General features: G+C 36.8%; 1 protein-coding gene across 1 annotated transcript in view; it reads right to left on the reverse strand.

The window, feature by feature from the left end:
• Nucleotides 1–12,932, reverse strand: part of CNTN1 (contactin 1) — a 169,265-nt gene extending 156,333 nt beyond the window's left edge. Inside the window, exons 1-2 of the mRNA XM_068971443.1 lie at nt 12,830–12,932; nt 3,132–3,164 (exon numbers count right to left, since the gene is read on the reverse strand). Of these exons, the coding sequence (XP_068827544.1) occupies nt 3,132–3,164; nt 12,830–12,932 (136 nt within the window). The remainder of the gene's footprint in view (nt 1–3,131; nt 3,165–12,829) is intronic.
• Nucleotides 12,933–24,668: the final 11,736 nt, after the last annotated feature.

Genomic DNA, 24,668 nt, shown 5'->3' on the forward strand with positions numbered 1-24,668 from the left:
CTATTGCAGAAGTAAGTTCATTTCCTAAATTTGATCAAGAAGATTAACAGAAAGGCAAAAACTGCTGCTTTTTTTCAGTAGCATTCTCAGTCTCACAGTTAATGTAGTCAGTTAGTGTACAATCTTAAATGAAATACTTAACCTCTTGCTATGTAGAGATGACCCACTGTAACCTTGCTATCCTATTTTATCTCTGGAAATTGAAAGTATAATTACAATTTGTTCTTGAGAGTTATTTTTATTCATTTTATATTCAATGAAAGAAATCCTATTTCTCATTCTGTAATATGTCAACTTAATCTGTTAGTTTTCAAACATAATTTTACATAAGTATGTTTTAATGAGAGTTTCAGGAAGAAAGCAATGAGAACAAAATTTTAGCAGTCTAATATTTGAATTTTTACAGTGTTTACAATATTCAGTGGATATGGCCTGGGGAGTGTTGTAAGCCCTCTTAAAATACAGTAAACTCTCTAAATGAGACAATATTTAAATTGGCTCAAAGCATTATTATTATTTCCATTTTCAAACATTTCTCACTGATAAGAGAATAAGGACCTTTAGGGCTTAGGCTTTGAATACTCTGGTTCATGAGTTCTTTAATCTCATGGGTAATAGGTAACAGTGCAGCAATATATCGTAACTAAAATATGACAAGTTGGTCTTGAGAATGTACAGGAATCCAGTTATTAGAAGGAAAATTAAGATCAGGCTATCAGAATGGTTAAGTTGACTAAATTTTCCTTGCATGATTTTATTTGCCTAAGAAGTGCCTTTCACATTTGTTAATGACAACCACTTCCTTGACCTATGGTGCAACCTCAAAGCTCTAGACACTGTGTTTTGCATAACAATCTAGGCATCTGTTCACACCTACCTTATGTCTGCCTGTGTTTGCTGCCATAAGCCAAGGAATGTTTGGGATGTGTGTGTGTGTGTTAGTAGCTCAGTTGTGTCTGACTGTTTGTGACCCCATGGACTGTAGCCTGCCAGGCTTCTCTGTCCATGGAGTTCTCCAGACAAGAATACTGGAGTGGGTTTCCATTCCCTTCTCCAAGGGGTCTTCTTGATCTGGGTCTCATGCATTGTAGGCAGATTCTTTACCATCTGAGCCACAATGGAAGCCCAGTGTTTGGGGTACCAAAAGCTGAAAGATGAAAGGGAAGAGCTTTCCCATACAGGTTTCAGCAGAAACCTGACTCTGATATCTCCTTTCTTTGGGACATCTCACTTCAGAATGTGAGACAATAAATTTCTGTTGTTCTAAGCCACCCAGTTGGTGGCTTTATTATAGCTATGGCAGTCCTAGGAAACTAATACGTCCATTACTGGTGTGCTGCAGTCCATGGGGTTGCAAAGAATCAGACACAACTGAGGGACTGAACAAAAACAACATGCATAATAATAAACTGTTGAAGTGTAATGAACTAGCCTTTCTCAAATTTATTTGACAGTGAAGTCCTACTAACATCCTGCAGAACAAGTGTTCTTTGAATTAGTGACCTAACACAGTCCATATTTACCCACTTCTGTACTTTATTTGTTCTACTTCCTCTAAGAATTATTTCCATTTCTAATAATTGAAATACTTCCAGTTTCCCTTGCCTACTAGCTCCATCATTATTTTAAAAAGCCTATCATATTTTTCTTATGAATTTGTTATCCACTGACTTTTATTATTCCTTATTATATGTAAGGTTCTTGAAATCAAGGAGCATATGTCACTGATCTTTATATAGCCTATACTCACACTATATAGGCTAACTCACAAGGAAGAAACAGAAATAGCTTTGATATGCTTCTTGCTGAGACGTTCCTTTCTATAAATCCCCTATCGATGGAGATTCTGACTCACTCTGGCATGAAAATCTTGCTTTGGCATGGAAGCAATAGCACTGATTACTCAGTGATTCTTCTTAATTACTCATTCTCTCACCACTATGCTGTGGTTTTCAATGAGTACCAGTGTTACCATCTTTATTTGTTTACTATGTAGGTCACTGTGCTGTAAGCTGGAGAAGGCAATGGCACTCCACTCCAGTACTCCTGCCTGGAAAATCCCATGGACGGAGGAGCCTGGTGGGCTGCAGTCCAGGGAGTCGCTAAGAGTCGGACATGAGTGAGAGACTACACTTTCACTTTTCACTTTCATGCGTTAGAGAAGGCAATGGCACCCCACTCCAGTACTCTTGCCTGGAAAATCCCATGGACGGAGGAGCCTGGTGGGCTGCAGTCCATGGGGTTGCGAAGAGTCGGACACGACTGAGTGACTTTACTTTCACTTTCCACTTTCATGCATTGGAGAAGGAAATGGCAACCCACTCCAGTATTCTTGCCTGGAGAATCCCAGGGATGGGGGAGCCTGGTGGGCTGCCGTCTATGGCGTCGCACAGAGTCGGACACGACTGAAGCGACTTAGCAGCAGCAGCAGCAGCAGCAGTACTGTAAGTTATCATCAGATTGTACTTTTAGTGTTCACAAGAATCCTGTGATTTTTACATGTAGGAAACATAAGTCTCATAGAAATTGAATAATTTGCCCAAGATCACATAGTGAACACCAGGTTGAATATGTAAGTCCAGACTGATCTTACTCTAGACTATTTTTTCCAGTCTATATTTCTAGCAAGAACTAATCAGTGGTTGAAATATAATCTAAACTATCGGGATCGCTAATTATATTTAGTGAAGGGTAAACAATAAATTTTCCACTATCTGGATTTCTAATTACACTGAATCTTAAGGTTCCAAGCTTATTAACTTTAATTCTCCTTCTTGCAGCAAAGCAGAAGGCTTTCAAAACAAGCTAGAATTTTACAATATTAAAAATATTGCTGCAAAATTAAGTACTATAGGATTATTATAAAACATGAAGGGAAAATAGAGGTTGCATTGAATATATTCTATCTGCTACAATCCTCCACTTGGATATTTTCTTGTGGTGTATCTATTCATTTATTTTGGTAATCAAATCAGTTACATGAAGACCTCAGATAAAACATTTACAAAATTTCCAAGTGCTCTAATTGTAACCACTTGCTATAAGTTTAAAAACTTAATAGCTTAATGTAAGGATGGAATATGGTTTCTTTGAAGAAATCTATTTAAAAATTTACCCTTTCATCAACTTACCTCCATGACCATACCTTCTGTGCCATGTAAACTCTAAAAAGAAAAAAAAAAAAAAGACAAAAACAGAAAAATATTAATCCCAAAGCTGCTCTTTGTTTTGATTTCAAATGTTACTCAAATAATCGAGATATTAGTTAATGAAATTAGATTATCAGCTCTTCACCATTAAGGCTGAAGTATGACCATGTCTTTGGAAATATTTATTTCTTATCTTTGCACTTTTATAATTACAGCACCAAAATTTTAAAGAATTGGCATGAATTTTCAGTACTAATAAGAATATCTTTGTTTTATTCTATTCATAAGTGTAGACAGCAATAACCTTACCACAAATTTTTCTTTATTATATTTAAATAATATGTATGCATATATGCAAATAGTTCTATATGTGTGTGCCCATCAAGTTCATTATTAAAGCAATCAAGGGAGGTTCATAAATGAAAATATGAGATCCATCTATATCTTGAACTTAATAGCAACTCACCAAGTGCTGAATTAAGGTAACTGAAACAGAGGTATTAGAAAATATTGTTAGAAAACACACTGCTTCAGATAAAAATACAATGTTCCTTTAGAAAATATTTTTGAATCTTTCACACTTATTTTTGAAAAATAGAAATATAGTGTTTTTTTCCTAAAACTATAGTATACTTAAAACTGGATTGTTATTCTTAAGTCCTTGAATACACTGTAGATTATTTTTGAATTGTTTTTCAAAAGATTGACCAGCCAATAATAAAAATTAAATTATATTAACTTATAAAAATAAACAAAGGTATCAAAAGCTTAAAACCCTTTATTTTCTAATATTTTACTATATTTTACTTTTATGTATACTAATGAGGTTAAGTTGATTTTACCCCCCATAGTGAACATACTATATAATGGTGTGTTGTTGCATAACTTTACTTCCACCACCTTAAATGGTTTCAAGTTGAAAATGACACAGTAGGACAATTTACTCTGTAGGAATTGACAAATGCTACAGCAGGGATATTTTTTCCCTCCCAGATATTCAGATTTTAAACATTTACCAGCACATCACTATATAAGGTTGATTAACTTACCTTATGAAATTTTAATTGAAACTAAAAAGAAAAAAGAACAAAAGTGTCATCCTTAATATATATGCATTTACTTGCCTGATCCAGATGGCAAAAGAAAATATTAATTCTGAACTTTATACACCATATTCAATATATGAAAAGAATATTAATTACATTGACATAAATTGTGGAAGTTACATGTTATAGACAGGATATTTCTTACCTGACAGACAAGTTTTAAAAGATATTATTACAAGGAGACTGAACAGCAACCACATTTTCATCTTGTGTTCAGTAGATTTTAGGTTCAAATTTCAAAAAGAAAGCTTTAACTTTATGGCAGTTGGATAATATTAAACACCTGCATAAAGAGAAGAGAAGAAGGAAGAGGAAAGATAAGGAAAAGGAAAGAAAAGGAATGGAAAATTGCCGGGGGCCAGCGTGAGGAACTCCGCCCATGGCAAAGGTCATGAGGAAGAAGGCTTGGCATATGCAAAGGCGTGATCAAGCCTCAGGAAAGCCCCTGTTCCCGAGCATCTAACCCCAAAACCAGAGTCTGTTTTATGCTCTCACCTACACCTCTGACTTTACGGGGGGCTCTCCCCCATAGCCGTTTCTCTCGGAGAAGGAGTAAACGTGCAGCTCCAAGGCAATAAAAATTCCTGGGCGTGACAAGACTGTTTCAGCTTATGGACTCCTCTGAAGTTTATCTAGCCCACCTGTATAGGTTCGTCTGGCCACATGTGATTGTTTACAGCCTCCCAACCTGAGAGGCATGAGATGTTTTAGACTTACTAAAGGCAAATTCTTTTGGGGAGTTAGAAATTATTAGTATAGTGGGTTGGTTAGGAATTATATTGGTGAAGGGTTTTTCATTTGTTGTGTCAATAATTGCTGCTAATTCCCTGCTCTGGGTGGGACAAGGATGTCTCAGGTCAAACCTCTCTGATGACAGACTAGCTTGTGTGACAGGATTATCCATATTCCTGCCACTATGCACATGATTGACCTGAAGTGCTGGTAGAAAGATTTAGTAAAATATATATTTGTATAAGAATTTCCCTAGTAGCTCAGCAGTAAAAGAATCCCCCTGTAATGCAGGAAACCTGGATTCAAACCCTAGGCAGGGAAGATCCCCTAGCAAAGGAAGTGGCAACCTACTCCAGGATTCTTGCCTGGAAAATCCCATGGACAGAGGAGCCTGGCAGGCTACAGTCCACAGGGTATCAAGAGTTGGACACAACTTAGAAACTAAATCATCACTACAACCATATCTGTATAAAAATTTTGTAAATGCATAGACACTGTACAAGAGTTATATGTTAGCATTGCCTGTTGGTCGTTTAGGGAAAACTTTTGCCAGAAAAGCTAAATTTTTAAGTGTTAACGTATATTGATCAATAACATGTTTATTCCCTTTCCCTGCTTTCACTTTTTTCCTTTATTCGTTCAACAAAATGTAAATAATTGTTTCTTATAAGAGAGAAGCTAGGTTTTGTGTGTCAAAATCTTTAAAATTTGGAGAGCCATCTTTAAAGATAAGAAGACAAAATTACTAATATAAACTAAGCGACAGAGACTTCCCTGGTGGTCAGGGAAGTCTAAGAATCCGCCTTGCAATTCAGGGGACACAGGTTCAATCCCTGGTCAGGGAACTAAGATCACACATGCCATGGAGCAAATAAGCCCACATGCCATAACTCCTGAGTTCACTCACCACAGCTAGACAGTCCATGAGCTGCAATGAAAGATCCTGCACTACGCATGGAAGATCCCACATGTAGCAACTAAGATGCAACACAGCCAAATTTAAAAAATACTAATAAATAAATAAATAAATAAACTATGCTACAAAACTATGCATCAGTCTAAGTAAAATATCTTGCTTTTAAAAAATTTTGTAAAAACTTCTGACCACATGATTATATTGGTTTCAAGGCACTGAAATAGCCTCATTTTAGTGAGGGGCTCTTTGACTTAAGCCTCATCATCATCTTTGTAGATCCATCTGTGACCAAGCATGCAGATAAAAGAATCAAAAAGAAAGACATAGTCTGCTTGCCCCTAAAAAGTTCACAGATCGACAGGAATGCTTATAAGTACACAGGTCAGTGCAATGAGAGACTTGTTTGGATCTACATATTATTAAAGTTGAAAGAATGTTAATCATTTTATTAAAAACACTGCAAAATATGTCTCAGATGGACCTGGTGGTGGCACTATAACAAATTTTCAAATATTCCAGGGCGTTAGAAAGAGACTTGACTTCTTCAATTGAGACACAATAGGCTCTTCAATTTGAAAACACATGAAATCATATTTTCAAAGAATAGGTAAGAAATAGGATATAAGAATCTCGACATAGAAGTGAATGTAAAATATAAATTAAAGCATGAAAGCAATTCTGAAAATACCTAATGTTATTGTTATCAATATATAGATACATTTAAATGCTATCTAAAGCAGCCAAAATAAAATGGTACCGATTTCTTGCATAATAATGACATGTAGAGTACTACTTATTTTTTTAAATGTGATGGACTTTAAGACCATATTTATCACCTTTAATTTGCTAGAATTTCAGCATTTTCCAAGACTGGTAAAAATATTTAGTGTTACTACATGGACCAGGAAAAATAATTTTTCCTTTTAGTGTATAGGCTATTTTTCAGTGAAAAAATAATTCATTTCTTGAAAAAAATGAGTTGAATTTTTAGATCAAACATAGTGAAAATGGGTCAGTGGAGCAACAGGAAATTTTTAAACATCTTTGCAAGAGGAAAAATATTCAACAGATAATTTTTAAATGCCAAGATTGATTTATGACCAATTTATTTCTCTTGGACATTGGTAAGAAGATGAGAACTACACAAATGTATAGACTGTATTAAGTCTAGGCTTTTTAATTTAAATTTTACTTTATTTCTTTTACTAAACAGAACTGATTAGAAAGGAAAAGAAACAGGTAAATAAAGGTGAAGAATAAAGATAAATTCCTTCAGGAGGCAGGGGAATCAGTTAAATGATCTATAGAAGAATTCAGCTTTTCATTTTATTATCATTAATATTCAAAAATAAGCCTAAATTAAAAATTTTGAAACCTTTACACATTATTTATATCTCTTAAAGTTTGTCTCCGAAAATGTACATTTCAGCATTTTCTTGGCCCATTGGTTTGTAATTCTTTTCATTGAGTTATACACACTAATTAAGATGAGTTCCTTTAATAAGGAGGAGGGGAGAAAGGCAGACATAAACTGTGCCAAAACTGTTGTGTCTATCAAACAGTTCTTTTTGTAAAGATCAACTTAGATAATATATTTGCAAACATTTTGCAAACTACAAAGCATGTGCAGTTTAATGTGTCAGTAATTATTGGAGTTTAAATAGTTCAAATTTATCAATTAATAAACTTAAATTGATAATAAATAATTCTAAGTAATAACTCTACATACTAATAATATTCATCTTAAGAGCAAGGGATGCTGCTGCAATTTTTTTTTTTTTTAATTGACTATAGAGGAAGTAGTACTGACCAGAGAGAAAAAGAATCAGGTAAAATTAAAGAACAATTACTCTGAAGAGTATCCTTCAGATTATTAATTTTGACAAATTAGGTGAGTGAGATCTTGGTCTGTTTACCTTATTAACTATATAGAGAATCTGTGAAAGAATGAGGGCAGGTCTAAAGGAAGAGTAACTATGAGTGAGCGATTTCAAGAAACTAAAAATGAGATACAGACGAATTTTCTAGGTCAAGGATATTATTTTATATTGCCTTCTTAGACAACACCCACAGTATATGGGAACCTGAGGTAAGGCATAGTCAAAGGAAATCCAGGAAAGTCAGCCAGATCTTGGCTGAAACTTGGCTCAACCAGTCTTTAGCTTGCAACTTTGGGAAATTACTCAAGTTCTGACTCATGTACAAAATATGAAAAAAAAAATGCACATTTCATAGAACTCTTACAAGTGTCATGCATGTGAAATGCTTACTGTGAAAGTAGTAAATAAATATTAACTATTATTCTGCTAGGCGTTAGGGCCCATTAGGCTACAAGAGACAGTGACATGTTACTTGTTTATTGTTGTGTCTCTAATGCCTGGCACTGAGAAGTCGTTTGATATATATTTACTGAAGAAATGAATGGACCATTCCATAACTGTATTTCAAAACACTTGCCACAAACAAATTAAAATTTAACTTTAGTTCCTTCAAATAAGCATAAAATACTTACAATAGGTAATAAAGAGTATTTCTTACTGGGACTCTGGTCTCAGTTATGGATTATTGCTGCTTATATATACACCCGAGAAGAGGATAGTCTAAGCAGCAATATTTTGAAGCATTTTTAATATGTATTTTATTGAGTGTTTTTAAAAGACTGTCTTCCAATTTCAATATTTTCATCCTCATCAGAAGGAGACATTTTCCATTATCCCGAGGCAAACTATCTTTTCCTTCACTCCAATATTGTCTATTTCAATAGGACAGTGAGTGATTATTCTGGCAGCATGTATTTTATTTTATTTAATGGATTTCTTTCTGTTTCAGAATAAAAGCATCTCTCACATCACTTTCTGCTACTGATTTGTTCTGTTGTGTCACCAGTTATCCCATCAATTGTGACTCCTGATCTCATCCTCTCAAACGTGCAGCGGAGGAGAGAGGGGCAAGGCTGAGCCCACACTTGCTGGTGCAGAAGAAACATCTCTTCTTAATTCTCCTTTAAGGACCTACCACTCAGTAATCCAGCCAGCTCCCAGCCCCCATATTCCTGAAAGTGTTGTAGCAAGTGAAGTGGCATAAGAAGAAAACAGCTCAAAGATGTGCCAATAAAAGAAGCAGACCTTTTCTTCTCAATATCCAAAAGAACAGAATGACCAGAACCTGGAGATGCATTCCTGACCACATGCCATGGTGTGCTAGAAAATAGCTCCTGGTTTCTCCTACTCTCCCCTAGGCCTTTTCACCAGGTACTGCAGATGGCTCTTCTCACAGCTTAACCACAGCTCTATGGGTGTCTAGTGACTGGTGTTTCCCTAACATGTATTGGTGCTATAGTGGTCTCCAAACAATTCAACATCCTTTACTAAGACACTTATTTACGTATTTAAACAACTACAACAACAAAAATATAATAAGGCAACAGAGGGTGACAGTCTCTATCTCCTTCCTTCATGCTCTCTTCTGTCTTCCCATGCTTTTCTTCCCCCACCCCTCCGCCTCTTTACTTTAGATGATGCTATGGTTCTCTTTTGATAAATCTGGTCCATATCTATGTATGCATTTTTCTGCTAGACAGACATCATCTAGTTCTTGTCTTATTTTGTTCTGTCATGAGATAGTTCATATAAATTATTTAAAAAATCTTCAACTATACATTAGCAAACATTTAGCCACTAACAATTATTCACAAAGTATTTAGTATTGGGATATAATCAGAGTTTGCTCCAACAATACCAAAATCTAATATTTCATTGAATTGATGCTCATACAAGCATTTACCTTGAAAGAGAACAAAGTTTAGAAATATGGATAAAACATGAATATGTATTAGCAAATTGTGGCATCTCTTTTAGAAAGAAAAAAAGATTTGGCAGGATTTCAGGAATCTATTCTGATTGATCCTCAACAAAGCTCATAAAAGGTCATGTTAAAAATATTTAACCTAAAATTTTATATATGATACTCATCACTCTGCTCTGGTTCTAAGAAACATTTGCCATGAATTTCAGTTTCCAGAAAATAGAGGAAACCTGTTTGTGCTGAGTTCAGATTATCCTAGGTAAAAAGACATCAATATCTCTTACTCTACATTTTAAAATCAGGGACTATTTTGTCCTCAGACTCAATCTGAAAATCTGTCTCTGCTGCACCCATCACTTAACCTTCCTGAGGTGTCAGTTACCCAGTCTGTAGAATGGAAATTCAAGTTCATTCTTCAGAAGATTATCGTGAGGACTAGATTATGCATGGGGATTCCCAGGTGGCACAGTGGTAAACAATCCACCTACCAATGCTGCAGACTCAAGAGACATGGGTTCAATCCCTGGGTCAGAAAGATCCCCTGGAGAAGGAAATGGCAACCTACTCCAGTATTCTTGCCTGGAAAATTCCATGGACAGAGAACCCTGGTGGGCTACAGTCCATGGAGTCACAAAGAGTCATACATGACTGGGTACACACACACAAGTTATGCATGCATATAGGTACACATCTGTGTGTGTAAGTAAAAGCCTTTTGACATAGTTACACTGTTGTTCAGTCACTCAGTCCTGTGACGTGTACATAATAGAAGTCAAAACACTGAAGTGAAATTAACTAAAAATCTCTGGAAATAAAGTCAGTATTTTTTGTTGTTCTGTTTGTTTTTTGGCTGTGTGGCATGTGGGATATCATAGTTCCCTGACGAGGGGTGGAATCCACACCCACTGCAGTGGAAGTGCGGAGTCTTAACCACTGGGCCACCAGGGAAGACTCAAATTAGTTTTGAATTTAAAATATGTGAATGTTTTAGAAAAGGGAAATTATATATTTTAAAAGTCTTATCCCTCGGAAAGGGGGTACTATATACATTATATATTAAGCACTTTCACATCAATATTATACTGTTCCAGTATAATTTTCAGATTATTAAAAACAACTTAAACATAGACATAACTTCCTCTAGCTACATAATTACATACTTTAGGAGGTCTTCTTCAGCCTCATACTTCTTTAAACTCTATTATCAAATTATTATTGTCTCAGCTTAAAACTCTATTATCAAATTATTATTGTCTCAGCTTAAAACTCTATTATCAAATTATTATTGTCTAATAGTTTTTCTGCAAAGTTATTAATAGTGTTTTAGCAGCTTACAGCTATGATTAAGTATATTTAGTAAAAATTTCTGAAGAACATACTGTTCTAAGCCAAGTAATAAAGTATACACCCAAGAAAAACTCATTTTTTGAAAATGATTATAAACAGTACCCTTCTTTTCCAGAATAGAGTCAGACACTGTTCAACTAACAGGTAGGATGTGATAGTTTTCAGATTGCAACTACATTAGCTGCTGAAATAACCTGATACTGGATTGTGCGTGAAGTATAGATAAAAAGAGGAGCAAAATAATATGTTTCAAGCATTTTAATAAACATTAAATTATTGGAATGTGAAATTAATGACTTGGAGGCTGCTGAGGGAAAAAAAAATCTGAAGGCTCTTTGAAGATATGGGTATTTACTGAGTGTTGAGAGCGTACCCTGCATTTTACAAAACAACTGATTGTTCATATTTTTAGATAATTGAATTTATGATTAAATTAATTACTTGTTTATTTCCAAAATGATGTAATGCCTGAAGAAGGATTTAAAAATAATGCAATCCTATTCATGATATTTATAACATGTAAGTTTTTGTCGGCACATTATGTCATGTAGGACTAATTGATATGAAAGAAGTGTGAAAGTATTAGTCATTCAGTCATGTCCTAATTGATATGCTTTTTGTTGGGATAATTTCAAGAAACTCTCACTTTTATATGATAAATAAAGTCCTACAGAATTTTGTCCCCCATTTCAGGAGTATGTGTGCGTGTAGCTAGATATCGCTTGAAATACAAGAAAGTAGAGAAAGTCCTTGTTGAGTTGAAATTGTCTCCCCAATGAAACTGACATGATGCCTACTGCTAAGTCGCTTCAGTCGTATCCGACTCTGTGTGACCCCATAGACGGCAGCCCACCAGGCTCTCCCATCCCTGGGATTCTCCAGGCAAGAACACTGGAGTAGGTTGCCATTTCCTTCTCCAATGCATGAAAGTGAAAGCGAAAGGGAAGTCGCTCAGTCGTGTCCGACTCTTTGCGACCCCATGAACCACAGCCTACCAGGCTCCTCTGTCCATGGGATTTTCCAGGCAAGAGTACTGGAGTGGGGTGGCATTGCCTTCTCCAGACATGATGCCAATAGTACATAATTATTCTGTTTGAAATTACAAAACTGAGATGATAACAGAAAATACAGTAATAAGCTAATGAAGTGATAAGATTTCTTGATTATTTGCAATTCCCAAATTATTGATTTTGGATGAACAATGAGCAAGGGAAGGGTTGCTTTGTCAAAAAAGATTTAAGACTCAAACATATACATGGGGGATTCCATTCAACCTCTTTCTCATCAGTGTATTAGTAAGAATTAGTTTATGAGAGAGATCAAGATGACAGAGTGAGGGGTTTCTAGGCTGACCTCCGACTAAGATCACATCTAACTGCATCTACATGTGGATCAGCTCCTGCTGAAAACAACCTGGAGACCAGCAAGAAAACCTCTCCTACAACCAAACCTTTAAAGGAAGATCCACATGGAATCAGGTAGGAAGGGAGAAGCAGTGAATGGGTCGGATCCAAGCCCTTAGCAGGAGACACAGAAGAGGAATGGGGATATCCCAGGCTGAGGGATCTTCCCCAGGAATTGAATCACATATAAGACACCTCAGTCCTGGATTCAGATCTTGATAAGATGAGTTCCCTTAGCTGGTTTGAAAACCAGTGAAACTTTCCAGAGAGCTACGAGAAAAAGACTTTTCTCAAGAAGCATGCATGCAGATGCTTGCTTACTCCCAGTAACAGTGCAGAAGCTGTACATTGAGAATTGCCTAGGACTCTGACCAGTTTTCTGTGACTGCCCCAGCGTGTACCTTGGCCCATACCTGGCACTGGCTCCAGCCTTTCTGGCACTGGTGTTGCTCTCCAATAGGATGAAAGCTGCCATTGTCAGTAGACTTCACACAATTAGAATGAAACCAGCTCAGATACAAACTTCAGGGCTTCTGCTCCAGCACCTTGGGCACCAACTCTGCCTTCGATAGGGGGATGACTGCCATTGAGCACAAGAGAAGCCTTAGTTCAAACCTGGATCTGGCCCTAGCCACTCCTTCTTCTGATCAATTACTTTAGAAAAATGCAATAACTGAACTAAAAATTACACTAGAAGGAACCAAGCAGAATCCATGATGTAGAAAGAATGTATAAATGATCTGAAAGACAGAATAATAGAAATCACCAAATAAGAGCAGAATAAAAACAAATTTTAAGAAATGAGGATAGCTTGGAAGACCTTGGGGACAACATAAAGTGTACTAACTTCTGCATTGTATGGATCCAGGAGGAGAAGAGAGAAAGGGGTAGAAAATGTATTTGATAAAGTTATGGCTGAAAACTTTCTAAGGTTGAAAAAGAAAACAGATTTGTAGGTACAGGAATCACTAAGAGTCCCAAACAAGAAGAACTCAAAGAGACCCATACAAAGACAGGTCATAGTTAAAATGACAAATGTTAAAGATAAAGAGAAAATTGTAAAGGTAGCAAGAGAAAAACAAAAAGTCACTTATAAGTGAATTCTTATAATGCTTCAGTTTATTTTTTCTGCAGAAATTTTATAAGCCAGAAGGGAATGACATTATAATTTAAAGTGCTGAAATGAAAAACCTAAAACCTAGGATGCTATAATCAGTAAAATTATCATTCAGAATTAAAGATGAAAAATATAATATCTCAAACAAGAAAAAATAAGAGTTCAGCAATACCAAACTGACCCCAAAAGGAATGCTAAGTGGTAATTTTAATGGGAAAAGAATAGGCTTCAACAAGAATTTATAGGAAAGGTAAAATTCCACCAGTAAAGGTAAATATATAATAAAGTTTGTGGACCAACAATTTAAATAAGCAAGTATGAAGATTAAAAGACAATAAATGTAAAATCTATATAGCTACAATAAACATGTAAGGGATAGACATGATGATGCCAAATATCAAAAACACAAAGCATGGAGGAGGAGAGTAAAAATTGTACCTGTTTTAGAATGTATTTGAAGTTAAATGACTATCAATAAAACAAATAGAAATCCATAGTAACTGTAAATGAAAAACACACAATAGATTATCAAAAACTAGAAAGAAAGGAATAAGAGCATAGCACTAAAGATAATCATCAAACCATAGGGGAACAGGCCAAAAAAAAAAAAAAAAAAAAGAGAAAGGACAGAGAATAACCACAAAGACAACTGAAACCAAATAAGAACAGTACATGCTCAGTGATAATTGCATTAAATGTTCAATGGACTAAATACTCCACTCAAAGGCAGAGGTGACTGATCAGATTAAAACAAACAAAAAGACTATATCCTGCATGCTATCGGCTGTACACTATGGGCTGCCACTCCAAGACTCTTTGTATTAGACTTGTAAGATCTCCCTGTCCAATAAACCACTGATATCTCTGTCAAGGAAAAAAATGCTGTCCTCAGAAGACTCATTTCATACCTAATGACACAGACTGAAATGAGGAGATGGAAAATGATATTTTATAAAAATATAAATAGAAAAAGGTTGGGATAGCAGTACTCATGTCAGACAAAGTAGACGTTAAACTTAAGAAACAAAACGCAAAAGACCAAGAAGGGCATTATATAATGATAGAGGGATCCTAATAAGAAGAGGATATAACATTTTATTTACATGTATGCACCTAATAGAGGAGTACTTAAATATATGAATCAACCAATAATAGATAAAAGGAAAATCTGACAATAATACAAAAATAGTAGGGTACCTCACATATAAAAGAACATATCCAGACATAAAAGCAATAAGGAAAACTACTTTAAAATATATATCAGACAAATTGAAATTAATAGATATTAATTAATAGACATAGAACATTCCATCTAAAACCAGCAATGAAATGCTTTCCAGGATAGATTACATTTTAGGCCCCAGTACAAATCTCAAGAAATTTAGGAAGACAGAAATTATATCAAGCATCTTTTCCAATCAGAAAGGTATGAAACTAGAAATCAGTTACAGGAGGAAAACTGGGAAAAATACAAGCATGTGAAGACTAAACATGTTACTAAAAATCCAATGGTTCAGTAAAGAAATGAAATAAGAAATCAGAATATACCTCGTCAAATAAAACAAAAGCACAACTTTCCAAAATGAATGGGATACAGCAAAATCAGTTCTAAGAGGGAAGTTTGTAGCAATATAGACCTACCTCAAGAAACAAGAAAAAACTCAAATAAACAACCTAATCTATCATCTAAAGAATTAGAAAAAGAACAAACAAAATCCAAAGTTGGCAGAAGGAAGAAAATAATAGCTATTAGAAAAGAAATAAATAAAATGTATACAAAGTGTAGAAAAGATCAATAAAATTAAGAGCTAGTTTTGGAAAGATAACAAAATTGATAAACCTTTAGCTAGGCTTATTATGAAAAAAGAGAGAGGACTCATATAAACAGAATGAGAAATGAAAGGTGAAATATTACAACTGTTATCACAGAAATACAAAAAGTAATAAGGAATATTGCAGCCAAAAACAAACAACCTACAAAAATGGATAAATTCCTAAACATACAATCTTCCAAGACTGAATCTGGAAGAAATAGATAATCTGAACAGATCAATCATAATAATGAAGTTGAATCAGTAACCAAAAGACTTCCAGCAAACAAAAGTCCAAGATTAAAATCCTTCATAGAGGAATTCTACAATCAATACTTAATATCTATCTTTCTCAAACTATTCCAAAAATAGAAGAGGAGGGAACACTCCCACACTCACTCTATGAGGCACATTGTTTCTGATACATAAACCAGACAAAGGAACTATAAAAAGAAAATTATAGGCCAATATTTCTGATGCTTATGGATACAATAAATCTTCAACAAAATGTTAGCAAATCAAATTCACCAATATAAAAAGGATTATACAATATGATCAAGTGGAACTATATCCAGGGATATAAGGGTGGTTCAATATCCGCAAAACAATACGATATACTGTATTAACAAAACAAAAGATATATTTTACATGTTCCTCTCAATAACACTGGAAAAGCACTTGACAAAACTCAACATTCATTTGTGATTAAAGCTTTCATCAAAGATGGCACAAAGGAAACAGGATAAGCCATTCAGTCCCTAAGTCATGTCTGAGGTAGCATATCTTAACAAAATATCATTTATGACAAATTCACAGCTACCATCATACCCGATGGTAAAAAATAAAGATTTTCCTCTAAAACCAGGAAGAAGACAAAGATTTTCACTTTTACGATTCTATTTAACATAGTTTCAGAAGTCCTATCCACAGTAGTTCAGCTCAGTGGCTTAGTCGTGTCCGACTCTTTGCGACTCCATCGAATGCTGCACGCTAGGCTTCCCTGTTCATCACCAACTCCCAAAGCTTGCTCAAACACATTTCTATCGAGGTGATGATGCCATCCAACCATCTCATTCTCTGTCATCTGCTTCTCCTCCTGCCTTCAATTTTCCCCAGCACTAGGGTATTTTCCAGTTGAGTCAGTTCTTTGCATCAGGTGGCAAAGGGATGGAGTTTCAGCTTCAGCATCAGTCCTTCCAATGAGTATTCAGGACTGATTTTCTTTAAGTCTGACTGGTTTGACATACTTTCTGTCCAAGGGACTCTCAACCGTGGTCTCCAACACCACAGTTCAAAAGCAACAGTTTTTCAGTGCTCAGGTTTCTTTATGGTCCAACTCTCACATGCATACATGACTAATAGAAAAACCATAGCTTTGACTAGATGGACCTTGGCAAAGTAATGTCTCTTCTTTTTAAAATGCTGTCTAACATAGCTTTTCTTCCAAGAAACAAGCATCTTTTAATTTCATGGCTGCACTAACCATCTGCAGTGATTTTGGAGCCCAAGAAAATAAAGTCTGTCACAGTTTCCATTGTTTCTCCATCTATTTGCCATGATGAGATAGGACCAGATGCCATGATCTAAGTTTTCTGAACGCTGAGTTTTAAGCCAACTTTTTCACTCTCCTCTTTCACTTTCATCAAGAGGCTCTTTAGTCCCTCTTCACTTTCTGCCATGAGGGTAGTGTCATCTGCATATCTAAGGTTATTGATATTTCTCCCAGCAATCTTTATTCCAGTTTGTGCTTCATCCATCCATTGTTTCGCATGATGTACCCTGCAGATAAGTTAAATAAACAGAGCAACAATATACAGCCTTGACGTACTCCTTTCCCAGTTTGGAGCCAGTCCATTGTTTCATGTCTGGTTCTAACTGGCTATACTTCTTGACCTGCATACAGATTTCTCAGGCAGTAGGTAAGACGGTCTGGTATTCCCATCTCTTTTACAATTTTTCAGTTTGTTGTGATCCACATAGTCAAAGGCTTTGGCATAGTCGATAAAGCAGAAATAGAAGTTTTTCTGGAACTCTTTTGCTTTTTCTATGGTCCAATGGATGTTCACAATTTGAACTTTGATTTTTCTGCCTTTTCTAAATCCAGGTTGAACATCTGGAAGTTCTTGGTTCATGAACCGCTGAAGCCTAGATTGCAGAATTTTGAGCATTACTTTGTCAGCGTGTGAGATGAGTGCAATTGTGCAGTAGTTTAAGCATTCTGTGGCATTGCCTTTCTTTGGGATTGGAATGAAAACTGACCTCTTTCAGTCTTGTGGCCACTGCTGAGTTTTCCAAATTGCTGGCATATTGAGTGCCACACTTTCACAGCATCATCTTTTAGGATTTGAAATAGCTCAACTGGAATTCTATCACCTCCACTAGCTTTGTTTGCAGTGATGCTTCCTAAGGCTCACCTGACTTCACACTTGAGGATGTCTGGCTCTATGTGAGTGATCATACCATCATGGTTATCTGGTCTTTAAGATCATTTTGTATAGTTCTGTATATTCTTGCCATCTCTTCTTAATATCTTCAGCTTCTGTTAGGTCCATACCGTTTCTGTCCAATCTTTGCAGGAAATGTTCCCTTTGTATCTCTAATTTTCTTGTAGGGATCTCTGGTCTTTCCCATTCTATTATTTTCCTCTACTTCTTTGCATTTATCACTTAGGAAATCTTTCTTATCTCTTTTTGCTATTCTTTGAAACTCTGCCTTAAGATGGGTATATCTTTCCTTTATTTCTTTGCCTTTCACTTATCTTCTCTTCTCAGCTATTTGTAAGGCACCCTCAGACAACCATTTTGCCTTTTGCTAGCCACATTTTTCTGATTGCAATCCACAGCAATCAGATAAAAATAAAAAAAACATCCAAAAGAAAAGGGTAGAGTAAAATTATCACTATTTATAAATGACATGATATTTTATAGAGGAAATCCTAAAGTTCTACCAGAAGCTTTTAGAACTAATACAAGAATTATATAAAATTGAAGGATATAATGTTAACATACAAAAATCTATTGCTTTCTATACATCAATAGTGAACTTAAGAAAAGAGAAAGCAGGATAACATTCCTGTTTAAAATAGGACGTGAAAGACCTAATATCTGAAAACTATAAAACACTGTTGAAGGAAACTGAAGATGATGTAAAGAAATGGAAATATATCCCATGTTTATGGATTGGAAGAAATAATACTAAAATGCCCACACTAGCCAAAGCAATTTACAGATTTAATGCAATCCTATCAAAATACCTAGGACATTTGTCACAGATGTAGAACAAATAGTCCTAAAATTGATAATAGAAGCACAAGAGACTGAATAGTCAAAGCAATCTTGACTAAAAACATAAAAAGGCTGAAGTTAGAGCCACCACATTCCCTGTATTCAGACTATACTACAATGTTACAGTAATTGAAACAATTGATATGAGCATAAAAACAGACATATAGATTAATGGAACAGAATAGAGATCCCAGTATAAGGCCACACATTTTTATTCAATTAATCTACTATAAAGCAGGCAATGATATACAATGGAGAAAAGACTAATCTATTCAAAAAGCGGTGCTGGGAAAACTGAAGAGTTGCATTCACATGTACAGACTGCTATATTTTAAAATGGATAATCAACAAGTACTTACTGTATAGCACATGGAACCCTGATCAATGTTATGTGCCAGCCTGGATGGGAGGGGAATATGAGAGAGAAAGGATATATGTATACATATGGCTGAGCCCCCTCACTGTTTACCTGAAGGTATCACAAAATTGTTAATTGGCTATATCTCAATACAAAGCAAAAACCCTCTTCCAACAACACAAGAGAAGACATTACCAGAGGGTCAAGACTGAAATCAGATTGATTATATTCTTTGCAGCGAAAGATGGAGAAGCTCTATAAAGTCAACAAAAACAAGACCAGGAACTGACTGTGGCCCAGATCATGAACTCCTTATTACCAAATTCAGACGTAAATTGAAGAAAGTAGGGAAAACTGCTAGACCATTCAGGTATGACCTAAACAAATCCCTTATGATTATACTGTGGAAGTGAGAAATAGATTTAAGGGCCTAGATCTGATAGGTAGAGTGCCTGATGAACTATGGAATGAGGTTCATGACATTGTACAGGAGACAGAGATCAAGACCATCCCCATGGAAAAGAAATGCAAAAAAGCAAAATGGCTGTATGGGGAGGCCTTACAAATAGCTGTGACAAGAAGAGAAGTGAAAAGCAAAAGAGAAAAGGAAAGATATAAGCATCTGAATGCAGAGTTCCCAAGAATAGCAAGGAGAGATAAGAAAGCTAAACTCAGCGGTCAATGCAAAGAAATAGAGGAAAGCAACAGAATGGGAAAGACTAGAGATCAATTCAAGAAAATTAGAGATACCAAAGGAACATTTCATGCAAAGATGGGCTCGATAAAGGACAGAAATGGTATGGACCTAACAGAAGCAGAAGATATTAAGAAGAGGTGGCAAGAATACACAGAAGAACTGTACAAAAAAGATCTTCATGACCCAGATAATCATGATGATGTGATCACTCATCTAGAGCCAGACATCTTGGAATGTGAAGTCAAGTGGGCCTTAGAAAGCATCACTATGAACAAAGCTAGTGGAGGTGATGGAATTCCAGTTGAGCTGTTTCAAATCCTGAAAGATGATGCTGTGACAGTGCTGCACTCAAATGCCAGCAAATTTGGAAAACTCAGCGGTGGCCACAGGACTGGAAAAGGGCAGTTTTCATTCCAATCCCAAGGAAAGGCAATGCCAAAGAATGCTCAAACTACCACACAATTGCACTCATCTCACATGCTAGTAAAGTAATGCTCAAAATTCTACAAGCCAGGCTTCAGCAATACATGAACCGTGAACTCCCTGATGGTGAAGCTGGTTTTAGAAAAGGCAGAGGAACCAGAGATCAAATTCCCAACATCTGCTGGATCATTGAAAAATGAAGAGAGTTCCAGAAAAATATCTATTTCTGCTTTATTGACTATGCCAATGCCTTTGACTGTGTACATCACAATAAACTGTGGAAAACTCTGAGAGAGATGGGAATACCAGACCACCTGATCTGCCTCTTGAGAAACCTGTATGCAGGTCAGGAAGCAACAGTTAGAACTGGACATGGAACAACAGACTGGTTCCAAATAGGAAAAGGAGTACGTCAAGGCTGTATATTGTCACCCTGCTTCTTTAACTTCTATGCAGAGTACATCATGAGAAATGCTGGACTGGAAGAAACACAAGCTGGAATCAAGATTGCTGGGAGAAAAACCAATAACCTCAGATATGCAGATGACACCACCCTTATGGCAGAAAGTGAAGAGGAGCTAAAAAGCCTCTTGACGAAAGTGAAAGAGGAGAGTGAAAAAGTTGGCTTAAAGCCCAACATTCAGAAAATGAAGATTACGGCATCTGGTCTCATCACTTCATGGGAAATAGATGGAGAAACAGTGGAAACAGTGTCAGACTTTATTTTTGGGGGCTCCAAAATCACTGCCGATGGTGACTGCAGCCATGAAATTAAAAGATGCTTACTTTTTGAAAGAAAAGTTATGACAAACCTAGATAGCATATTCAAAAGCAGAGACATTACTTTGCCAACTAAGGTCTGTCTAGTCAAGGCTATGGCTTTTCCAGTGGTCATGTATGGATGTGAGAGTTGGACTGTGAAGAAGGCTGAGCACCGAAGAATTGATGCTTTTGAACTGTGGTGTTGGAGAAGACTCTTGAGAGTCCCTTGGACTGCAAGGAGATCCAACCAGCCCATTCTGAAGGAGATCAGCCCTGGGATTTCTTTGGAAGGACTGATGCTAAAGCTGAAACTCCAGTACTTTGGCCACCTCATGTGAAGAGTTGACTCATTGGAAAAGACTCTGATGCTGGGAGGGATTTGGGGGCAGGAGGAGAAGGGGATGACAGAGGAAGAGATGGCTGGATGGCATCAGTGACTCGATGGACGTGAGTCTGAGTGAACTCTGGGAGTCGGTGATGAACAGGGAGGCCTGGCGTGCTGCAACTCATGGGGTCGCAAAGAGTCGGACACGACTGAGAGACTGGACTGAACTGAGCTGAGAGTCCATGGAGTCACAAAAGATTAGGACACAACTTAGAGACTATACCACAACAAATGATTGCAAGGTTGTTGAGCAAATGGAAGCCTTAAACACTGCTGGTGGAAATGCAAATTGGCACAGTACTATGGAAAACAGTATGCAGATTCCTCCAAAAACTGAAAATAGAATTACCGTATTATCCTGCAGTTCCATTCCTGGTTACATATTCATAGGGAAATTAAAACACTAATTTTTAAAGTACATGCACTTCAATGTTCATAGCTTTTTTATAGATTCATAGATTATTTATATAGCTAAATTGTAGAGGCAACCTAAGTGTTCATCAATAGAGGAATGGATAAAGAAGAAATGGTGTGTGTGTGTGTGTATAAATCGGCCACTAAAAAATAAAATTTTACCATTTAGAAAAACACTGATCGACCTGGAGGGTACTATAGTTATTAAAATAAATCAGAGAGAGAAACATATATTAAATGTTATCACTTACACATAGAATCTAAAAGATAAATAAATGAATACAACAGAACAGAAACAGACTCACAGATATAGAGAACAAGCCAGCAGTTGCCACTGGGGATAAGTGGTAAACAATGCTATATATAAAGTTAGATACAAGTCACCTGAAACTATCACAATATTATTAATCAGCTTTCAGTTCAGTTCAGTTCAGTCGCTCAGTCATGTCCGACTGTTTGCGACCGCATGAATCGCAGCACGCCAGGCCTCCCTGTCCATCACCATCTCCCGGAGTTCACTCAGACTCACGTCCATCGAGTCACTGATGCCATCCAGCCATCTCATTCTGGGTCATCCCCTTCTCCTCCTGCCCCCAATCCCTCCCAGCATCAGAGTCTTTTCCAATGAGTCAACTCTTCGCATGAGGTGGCCAAAGTACTGGAGCTTCAGCTTTAGCATCATTCCTTCCAAAGAAATCCCAGGGTTGATCTCCTTCAGAATGGACTGGTTGGATCTGCTTGCAGTCCAAGGGACTCTCAAGAGCCTTCTCCAGCACCACAGTTCAAAAGCATCAATTCTTTGGCGCTCAGACTTCTTCACAGTCCAACTCTCACATCCATACATGACCACTGGAAAAGCCATAGCCTTGACTAGACAGACCTTAGTCGGCAAAGTAATGTCTCTGCTTTTGAATATGCTATCTAGGTTTGTCATAACTTTTCATCCAAGGAGTAAGCGTCTTTTAATTTCATGGCTGCAGTCACCATTTGCGGTGATTTTGGAGCCCCCCAAAATAAAGTCTGACACTGTTCCCACTGTTTCCCCATCTATTTCCCATGAAGTGATGGGACCGGATGCCATAATCTTCATTTTCTGAATGTTGAGCTTTAAGCCAACTTTTTCACTCTCCTCTTTCACTTTCGTCAAGAGGCTTTTTAGCTCCTCTTCACTTTCTGCCATAAGGGTGGTGTCATCTGCATATCTGAGGTTATGGATATTTCTCCCGGCAATCATGATTCCAGTTTGTGTTTCTTCCAGCCCAGCGTTTCCCTTGATGTACTCTGCATAGAAATTAAAGAAGCAGGGTGACAATATACAGCCTTGACGTACTCTTTTTCCTATTTGGAACCAGTCTGTTGTTCCATGTCCAGTTCTAACTGTTGCTTCCTGGACTGCATACAGATTTCTCAAGAGGCAGGTCAGGTGGTCTGGTTTTTCCATCTCTTTCAGAATTTTCCACAGTTGATTGTGATCCACATAGTCAAAGGCTTTGGCATAGTCAATAAAGTAGAAATAGATATTTTTCTGGAACTCTCTTGCTTTTTCGATGATCCAGCAGATGTTGGGAATTTGATCTCTGGTTCCTCTTCCTTTTCTAAAACCAGCTTCACCATCAGGGAGTTCACGGTTCATGTATTGCTGAAGCCTGGCTTGTAGAATTTTGAGCATTACTTTACTAGCATGTGAGATGAGTGCAATTGTGCGGTAGTTTGAGCATTCTTTGGCATTGCCTTTCCTTGGGATTGGAATGAAAACTGCCCTTTTCCAGTCTTGTGGCCACTGCTGAGTTTTCCAAATTTGCTGGCATATTGAGTGCAGCACTTTCACAGCATCATCTTTCAGAATTTGAAATAGCTCAACTGGAATTCCATCACCTCCACTAGCTTTGTTCATAGTGATGCTCTCTAAGGCCCACTTGACTTCACATTCCAAGATGTCTGGTTCTAGATGAGTGATCACATCATCATGATTATCTGGGTTGTGAAGATCTTTTTTGTACAGTTCTTCTGTGTATTCTTGCCACCTCTTCTTAATATCTTCTGCTTCTGTTAGGTCCATACCATTTCTGTCCTTTATCGAGCCCATCTTTGCATGAAATGTTCCCTTGGTATCTCTAATTTTCTTCAAGAGATCTCTTCTCTTTTCCATTCTGTTCTTTTCCTCTATTTCTTTGCATTGATTGCTGAAGAAGGCTTTCTTATCTCTTCTTGCTATTCTTGGGAACTCTGCATTCAGATGCTTATATCTTTCCTTTTCTCCTTTGCTTTTCACCTCTCTTTTTTTTCACAGCTATTGGTAAGGCCTCCCCAGACAGCCATTTTGCTTTTTTGCATTTCTTTTCCATGGGGATGGCCTTGATCCCTGTCTCCTGTACAATGTCACGATCCTCATTCCATAGTTCATCAGGCACTCTATCTATCAGATCTAGGCTCTTAAATCTATTTCTACTGCCACTGTATTATCATAAGGGATCTGACTGAGGTCATACCTGAATGGTCAAGCGGTTTTCCCTACTTTCTTCAGTTTAAGTCTGAATTTGGCAATAAGGAGTTCATGATCTGAACCACAGTCAGCTCCCAGTCTTGTTTTTGCTGACTGTATAGAGCTTCTCCATCTTTGGCTGCAAAGAATATAATCAATCTGATTTTGGTGTTGACCATCTGGTGATGCCCATGTGTAGAGTCTTCACTTGTGTTGTTGGAAGAGGGTGTTTGCCATGACCAGTGCATTTTCTTGGCAAAACTCTATTAGTCTTTGCCCTGCTTCATTCCATATTCCAAGGCCAAATTTGCCTGTTACTCCAGGTGTTTTTTGACTTCCTACTTCTGCATTCCAGTCCCCTATAATGAAAAGGACATCTTTTCTGGGTGTTAGTTCTAAAAGATCTTGTAGGTCTTCATAAGACCGTTCAACTGTAGTTTCTTCAGCGTTACTGGTTGGGGCATAGACTTGGATAACA

This window comes from Capricornis sumatraensis, chromosome 4 (assembly GCF_032405125.1).
Source record: "Capricornis sumatraensis isolate serow.1 chromosome 4, serow.2, whole genome shotgun sequence".
Lineage (NCBI taxonomy): Eukaryota > Metazoa > Chordata > Mammalia > Artiodactyla > Bovidae > Capricornis > Capricornis sumatraensis.